Consider the following 8,616-nt stretch of genomic DNA (forward strand, 5'->3'; position numbering starts at 1 on the left):
GCTTCAAGTTCCTTGGTGTACACATCACTGAAAAACTGAAATGGTCCATTAACACAGACAGTGTGGTGAAGAAGGCGCAACAGCGTCTCTTCAACTTCAGGAGGCTGAAGAAATTTGGCTTGTCACCTAAAACCCTCATAAACTTCTACATATGCACAATCGAGAGCATGCTGTCGGGCTGTATCACCACTTGGTATGGCAACTGCACCACCCACAACCCCAGGGCCTTCCAGAGGGTGATACGATCTGCCCAACGCATCACCAGGGGCAAACTACCTGACCTCCAGGACACCTACAGCACCCGATGTCACAGGAAGGCCAAAAAGATCATCAAGGACAACAACCAACTGGGCCACTGCCTGTTCACTCCGCTATTATCCAAAAGGTGTGGTCAGTATTGATGCATCAAATCTCGGACAGAGAGACTGAAAAACAGCTTCTATCTCAAGTCCATCATACTGTTAAATAGCCATCAATAGCACATAGAGGCTGCTGCCTATATACATAGACTTGAAATCACTGGTCACTTCAATAAATGGAATACTAGTCCCTTTAATAATGTCTACATATCTTGCATTACCCATCTCATATGTATATACTGTATCCTATAGTCTTCTACTGTATCTTATTACAGTGGGGCAAAAAAGTATGTAGTCAGCCACCAATTGTGTAAGTTCTCCCACTTAAAAAGATGAGAGGCCTGTAATTTTCATCATAGTGTCACGCCTTGGTCATAGTATTTTGTGTTTTCGTTATATATTTGGTCAGGCCAGGGTGTGACATGGGTTTATTTTGTTGTGTTTCGTATTGGGGTTTTTGTAGGCATTGGGATTGCGGCTGAGTAGGGGGTAGCATAGGTTTGGCTGCCTGAGGCGGTTCTCAATCAGAGTCAGGTGATTCTCGTTGTCTCTGATTGGGAACCATATTTAGGTAGCCGGGGTTTCACTGTGTATTTCGTGGGTGATTGTTCCTGTCTCTGTGTAGTTGTTCACCAGACAGGCTGAATAGGTTCACGTTCCGTTTGTTGTTTTTTGTATATTTATAAGTTATTTCATGTATCGCGATTCTTCATTAAAGAACATGAGTAACCACCACGCTGCATTTTGGTCCACTTCTCCTTCAACAGACGAACGCCGTTACACATAGGTACACTTCAACTATGACAGACAAAATTAGAAGAAAAAAAATCCAGAAAAATCACATTGTAGGATTTTTTTATGAATTTATTTCCAAATTATGCTGGAAAATAAGTATTTGGTCAATAACAAAACTTTATCTCAATACTTTGTTGTATACCCTTTGTTGGCAATGACAGACGTCAAACGTTTTCTGTAAGTCTTCACAAGTTTTTCACACACTGTTACTGGTATTTTGGCCCATTCCTCCATGCAGATCTCCTCTAGAGCAGTGATGTTTTGGGGCTGTTGCTGGGCAACACGGACTTTCAACTCCCTCCAAAGATTTTCTATGGGGTTGAGATCTGGAGACTGGCTAGGCCACTTCAGGACCTTGAAATACACACAATACACACAAATCTACGCAGCCACTCCTTCGTTGCCCGGGCGGTGTGTTTGGGATCATTGTCATGCTGAAAGACCCAGCCACGTTTCATCTTCAATGCCCTTGATGATGGAAGGAGGTTTTCACTCAAAATCTCACGATACATGGCCCCATTTATTCTTTCCTTTACACGGATCAGTCGTCCTGGTCCCTTTGCAGAAAAACAGCCCCAATGCATGATGTTTCCACCCCCATGCTTCACAGTAGGTATGGTGTTCTTTGGATGCAACTCAGCATTATTTTTCCTCCAAACACGACGAGTTGAGTTTTTACCAAAAAGTTATATTTTGGTTTCATCTGACCATATGACATTCTCCCAATCTTCTTCTGGATCATCCAAATGCTCTCTAGCAAACTTCAGACGGGCCTGGACATGTACTTGCTTAGGCAGGGGGACACGTCTGGCACTGCAGGATTTGAGTCCCTGGCGGCGTAATGTGTTACTGATGGTAGGCTTTGTTACTTTGGTCCCAGCTCTCTGCAGGTCATTCACTAGGTCCCCCCGTGTGGTTCTGGGATTTTTGCTCACCGTTCTTGTGATCATTTTGACCCCACAGGGTGAGATCTTGCGTGGAGCCCCAGACCGAGGGAGATTGTCAGTGGCTTGTATGTCTTCCATTTCCTAATAATTGCACCCACAGTTGATTTCTTCAAACCAAGCTGCTTACCTATTGCAGATTCAGTCTTCCCAGCCTGGTGCAGGTCTACAATTTTGTTTCTGGTGTCCTTTGACAGCTCTTTGGTCTTGGCCATAGTGGAGTTTGGAGTGTGACTGTTTGAGGTTATGGACAGGTGTCTTTTATACTGATAACAAGTTCAAACAGGTGCCCTTAATACAGGTAACGAGTGGAGGACAGAGGTGCCTCTTAAAGAAGAAGTTACAGGTCTGTGAGAGCCAGAAATCTTGCTTGTTTGTAGGTGACCAAATACTTATTTTCCACCATAATTTGCAAATAAATTAATTAAAATTCCTACAATGTGATTTTCTGGATTTTCTTTCTCATTTTGTCTGTCATAGTTGAAGTGTACCTATGATGAAAATTACAGGCCTCTCTCATCTTTTTAAGTGGGAGAACTTGCACAATTGGTGGCTGACTAAATACTTTTTTGCCTCACTGTATATGCCTCTCTGACATTGCTCGTCCATATATTTTTAAATTATTAATTACATTCCTTTACTAGATTTGTGTGTATTGGGTATATGTTGTGTAATTGTTAGATATTACTTGTTAGATACAGTTGAAGTCGGAAGTTTACATACACCTTAGCCAAACACATTTAAACTCAGTTCTTCACAATTCCTGACATTCAATCCTAGTAAAAATTCCCTGTCTTAGGTCAGTTAGGATCACCACGTTTCTTTTAAGAATGTGAAATGTCAGAATAATAGTGAGAGAATGATTTATTTAAGCTTTTATTTCTTTCATCACATTCCCAGTGGGTCAGAAGTTTACATACACTCAATTAGTATTTGGTAGCATTGCCCTTAAATTGTTTAACTCGGGTCAAACGTTTCAGGTAGCCTTCCACAAGCTTCCCACAATAAGTTTGGTAATTTTGGCCCATTCCTCCTGACAGAGCTAGGGAAACAGAGTCAGGTTTGTAGGCCTCCCTGCTCGCACACATTTTTTCAGTTCTGCCCACAAATGTTCTATAGAATTGAGATCAGGGCTTTGTGTTGACCACTCCAATTCCTTGATTTTGTCCTTAAGCCATTTTGCCACAACTTTGGAAGTATGCTTGGGGTCGTTGTCCATTTGGAAGACCCATTTGCTGTAACTTCCTGACTGATGTCTTGAGATGTTGCTTCAATATATCCACATAATTTTCCTACATCATGTTGCCATCTATTTTGTGAAGTGCACAAGTCCCTCCTGCAGCAAAGAACCCCCACAACATGATGCTGCCACCCCAATGCTTCACGGTTGGGATGGTGTTCTTCGGCTTGCAAGCGTCCCCCTTTTTCCTCCAAACATAACGATGGTCATTATGGCCAACATTTCTATTTTTGTTTCATCAGACCAGAGGACATTTCTCCAAAAAGTACGATCTTTGTCCTCATGTGCAGTTGGAAACTGTAGTCTTACATTTTTATGGCAGTTTTGGAGCAGTGGCTTCTTCCTTGCTGAGGGGCCTTTCAGGTTATGTCGATACAGGACTTGTTTTACTGTGGATAAAGATACTTTTGTATCTGTTTCCTCCAGCATCTTCACAAGGTCCTTTGCTGTTGTTCTGGAATTGATTTGCATTTTTCACACAAAAGTATGTTTTTCTCTAGGAGACAGAACGCATCTCCTTCCTGAGTGGTATGACGGCTGAGTGGTCCCATGGTGTTTATACTTGCGTACTATTGTTTGTACAGATGAACGTGGTACTTTCAGTCGTTTGGAAATTGCTCCCAAGGATGAACCAGACTTGTGGTGGTCTACAGATTTTTTCTGAGGTCTTGGCTGATTTTTTAAAATTTTGCCATGATGTCAAGCAAAGAGGCACTGAGTTTGAAGGTAGGCCTTGAAATACATCCACAGGTATACCTCCAATTGACGTCAACTTGCCTATCAGAAGCTTGTAAAGCCAGGACATCATTTTCTGGAATTTTCCAAGCTGTTTAAAGGCACAGTCAATTTAGTGTATGTACACTTCTGACCCACTGGAATTGTGATACAGTGGATTATAAGCGAAATAATCTGTCTGTAAACAATTGTTGGAAAAATTACTTGTGTCATGCACAAAGTAGATGTCGCAACCGACTTGCCAAAACTATAGCTTGTTAACAAGAAATGTGTGGAGTGATTGAAAACGAGTTTTAATGACTCCAACCTAAGTGTATGTAAACTTCCGACTTCCAACTGTATTACTGCACTGTCGGAGCTAGAAGGACAAGCGTTTCACTACACCCGCAATAACATCTGCTAAAAACGTGTATGTGACCAATAAAATGTGATTTGATTTGATCTATGGTACTCACAACCAACCCCCAGATACACACGTCTGTATCTGTGTCAATGCCACAAGAGAATGGTTCTCCTGTTTACCGCTCCATCGAGGCAGGGATAAAGTGTGCTCGTTACAGCAACAATATGGAGGACACCGCCAGAGACTGATGTTTCTATATTCCTGGTTTGTTAACATGACGCAGCTGATGAACACACACAGATGCGCTAGTGACACCATTAGAGTAAAATCAGATGCCTCTGTCTTTGCACCACTGACTGCCTAGGGCCTGTTGCATGAGAGGTGAAACTGGAAGCAATATTTCATGGCTGAGTTCACATAGGGTTGTAGCAGTACTACACCCCTTGGCTTTTGTTGACATGCCATGTCCTTATGTCAACAGAGGTCAGCACCGCAGAAGTGTGTGTTCAATGGCAAAACTGTATGGATAACGTTGACATTTGGTGAGCATTCTGGTTCTAGTGGATGCTTACAGAAGCCAGTCACGTACCCCTCACAGACCCAGACACACACACACCACTGACCTGCTGGACTCTTCTTGTTTGTAGATGTCTATGATGTTCTCTACTAGCAGGTTCCTCTGTAGGCCATACACACCATGGCGGTCCAACACTGCCTCATGACGACATGATGGGCAGCGGAAACGACCCCTTGTGGACATGGACTTGGACCCCCGAGACTGCCACAGGGGGTTGGCAGCCTGGGAGGGGAGGGGGGGGGGAGGGATGAGGAGGAGAGGGGGTAGTGGAGTCAAATGGTAGAGCATCACTCTCACTGGGGGTGTTGAAGGGTTAAGGGAGGATATGGACAACAGCTGTTTGACACAAACATGTTGTCTACTCAAGAGGAAATCAAAATATGATACTGCACTGTGCAGTGCTTAAGACTGGGTACAGACCTAAACACTGAGTTACTACATACCTCTTAAAGGTCCTAAAGGTGACAAGATATCAAGAAGACTAACCTTGTTAGATACTTTAACCAGGATGGACCCAAAACAAATGTTCAAGTCAGTCAGTGTGAGGGACCTTTCACACAGAAACTAAAGTTGATCTACAGAGCCACTGATCCATCCACCCACCACTAAATATTGAGCCTCCACAGTCAAAACTTTATGATAAAGACCTCAACATAAAGGGAAGAAGGCTTGACACTATAGACTGCTATGAATATTGAGGAAGGCTAAATGGTTCACACCAACTTCCATAAATACATCTAATGTATCCTGTCATGCTCTGTGATAAGTAGACCATTGGAATACTGTTTCCACTCTCTACTAATGGCCTGGGCCTGAAAGGCAGACCATGTTACATCCTCTCCTAAAGGACTGAGGCAGCTGTTGGAGTCTCCCATATCTGAAAGGCTCCTCCAGATCAAACAGTGACCTGAGGGTTTCAACAGGACCAAAGATATATGCAGGGGTCCCCAATTACTTTCAGCAGCAGGCCAATTCTTTTCTTGAGAGGATGGTCGGAAGGCTGGCCCAATGATCTTAACTGCTAGCTACCTGCCACCCCATAAAACATGTACTCCTCTCAGCACCTGTAAAAACTTGAATCATGGCTCCAAAATCACAGATCAATGCTGGACCACTAACTGACCATACATGGCCTCCCCTCTTACCTGGAAGACGTCATTGGCACACTTCCTGCAGAGGTTGTGCTGGCAGGGCAGTATGACCACAGGCTTGGTGAACATCTCCAGGCAGATGGGGCAGATGAGCTGCTTCTCCAAGTTATCCATGGTGTTAGACTCCCCGAGTTGCCCAGGTTTGTAGCCCAGTGCAAAGTTCATCCCAAACACTGGTCTGAAACTGACACTGTGAAGGTCTCTGAAGGTCTGACGCTCTATGAAGCCTTCAAGAATAAAGGACTGGGAACCTTCCTGTGTCTCTCTTCTCGATCTTTCTGTCCCTCTATCACTCTATCCCTCGATCTCTCTGCCTGTCTCTCCTCCAGCGTAAAGACCCTCCCTGCCATGGAAATATATTTAGCCATTGTTTGTTATGGGTCAGGTTACTATCCAAATTGCATGCCACTCTGGACCATGGGATTCCTAACCCCAGACCCACAGCACAAACCAGGGGTGTGTTGGGAGAGAGATTCCTCTGTCCATTTTTATGTCTGCAGTAAACTGATTGGAGGACAGACAGGCAGGCCCGTGCAGGCACAAACACACACACTGTAATATTCAGTAGGGTGGGGGTGTATTAGAGGCCCCTGAGTCACTGGGCATGAGAGGGATAGCTGGTGCCGATGACGAGGCACTAAAAATGTAACATAACGTCAGTAACACAACACCAATCTAATCCCTGCTTAACGCAGGCAAGTCCGGAGGCGGTCACTCACTGCTATTGGCATCACAACAAACACGACTCCACTCCACACTACATGATGTTGTGCTACTAGTAAATTAGTCAAAACCATTACTTGAGCAATGGGCAACAACTATAAGGCATCCTACCGGTATGTTATTATCAATAGATACCCTAGGGAATAGCAGGCCCATGTGAATTATGGTCATCTGAAAATGTCCTACTTCAACCTGCTCAATGTGCATTATATGAAAAAGTATTATCAGTGATGGATATTCAAAAGATCTGAAGCTGGAATTGGAGCCCAGAAGAAAAGGGCTCAGCTGAGTAACCAATCAACCCAGAAATACTTTCTCTGACCCCCACCTTCTGACCAGTGGCCCATGACCCTCAATCCTCCACTTCCTGGTTACTTTTTTTACCACTTTTTCTCCCCAATTGGTAATTACAGTCTTGTCCCATCTCCGCAACCCCAGTATGGACTCGGGAGAGAGCCATGTGTCCTCAGAAACAGGACCCTGCCAAGCCGCACTGCTTTTTGACACACTGCTCGCTTAACCCGGAGCCAGCTGCACCAATGTGTCGGAGGAAACACTGTACACCTGGCGACCGCTGTTTGCTTGCAGTCACCCGGCCCGCCACAAGGAGTCACTAGAGTATGATGGGACAAGGACATCCCGGCCAGCCAAACCCTCCACTAACCCGGACGATGCTGGGCCAATTGTGCGCCAACTCATCGAATCCAGGTCTGTAGTGATGCCTCAAGCACTGAGATGCAGTGCCTTAGACCACTGCACCACTCAGGAGGCCCCAACTTCCTGGTTACTTAACAATTGAGGTCAATGCTGAGGTAAGGCTAAGCCATAGAGATAGAGGACTCATCTTTGTATCTGTGCCATTATTGTGTCTGTGACAGTATGCGCAGCTCCATTGAGGCTACACCCCATAGGAATCCCCACCCAGTTGACTTTGACTACTTTAAAATGGCAGAAGCATGATGGAAGCCCTCAACAGCGCTGCCCCATGCTAAAACGACCTTTTGACTGCTAGAGGCCTCTATCATTCTCTAGGCTATTCACTCATAGGAATCCCCACCCAGTTGACTACTTTAAAATGCTGGAAGCCCTCAATGAGGGGGGCGGCAGGGTAGCCTAGTGGTTAGAGCGTTGGGCTAGTAACAGAGCTGGCAAGGTACAAATCTGTCGTTCTGCCCCTGAACAGGCAGTTAACCCACTGTTCCTAGGCCGTCATTGAAAATAAGAATTTGTTCTTAACTGACTTGCCTAGTTAAATAAAGGTCAAATATATATTTTTTTTCAATGACAACGCTAAAACAGGTTATATCCATAATGAGTCCACTATCCATCTCTATGGGTCGAGCTGCTAATAAGCTTAAGGGGACTTTTATAGGACATGGAGGCTTTGTGCAGAGTAATCCAAACACACCATACCGTACCCATTCGCAGCCAAATCTCCATTCATACTTTACTCCACCTCTTGGTTGCATTTCTTTTACTGGAGTAGCCTACAGGCAGCCACCCGCTTACAATGTAGCTAGTGTCTACTGTGGCTAATGGCTACAATTGAGCTATTCCTGATAAAGACAGTTTGGTACTTTTTCTCATGGCAGCAGATCTTATCTTCACCAACGAGTGGTGTTCTTTTGCCAGAGAGAACAGAGAAAGAATAGCGTTCTTCTGTGAACAGATATACTTTGTTTGTTCATGGAGAACTGAGAGCCATTCCTTTGATATCACACAAACTATTCTCAGTGTTGTGAATTCAGA

At 44.4% G+C, this 8,616-nt stretch overlaps 1 protein-coding gene across 2 annotated transcripts in view; it reads right to left on the reverse strand.

The window, feature by feature from the left end:
- Positions 1–6,482, reverse strand: part of LOC123991634 (tripartite motif-containing protein 54-like) — a 28,183-nt gene extending 21,701 nt beyond the window's left edge. For both annotated transcript variants that reach the window (XR_006830828.1, XM_046293272.1), the window contains exons 1-2: positions 6,139–6,482; positions 5,040–5,215 (exon numbers count right to left, since the gene is read on the reverse strand). Coding sequence is in view for 1 of the 2 variants with exons in the window: in XM_046293272.1 (XP_046149228.1) it covers positions 5,040–5,215; positions 6,139–6,309 (347 nt within the window). In the remaining variant the exon portion in view is untranslated. The remainder of the gene's footprint in view (positions 1–5,039; positions 5,216–6,138) is intronic.
- Between the last annotated feature and the right edge of the window lie 2,134 nt (positions 6,483–8,616).

Source organism: Oncorhynchus gorbuscha, linkage group LG12, assembly GCF_021184085.1.
Source record: "Oncorhynchus gorbuscha isolate QuinsamMale2020 ecotype Even-year linkage group LG12, OgorEven_v1.0, whole genome shotgun sequence".
In the NCBI taxonomy this organism is placed as follows: domain Eukaryota; kingdom Metazoa; phylum Chordata; class Actinopteri; order Salmoniformes; family Salmonidae; genus Oncorhynchus; species Oncorhynchus gorbuscha.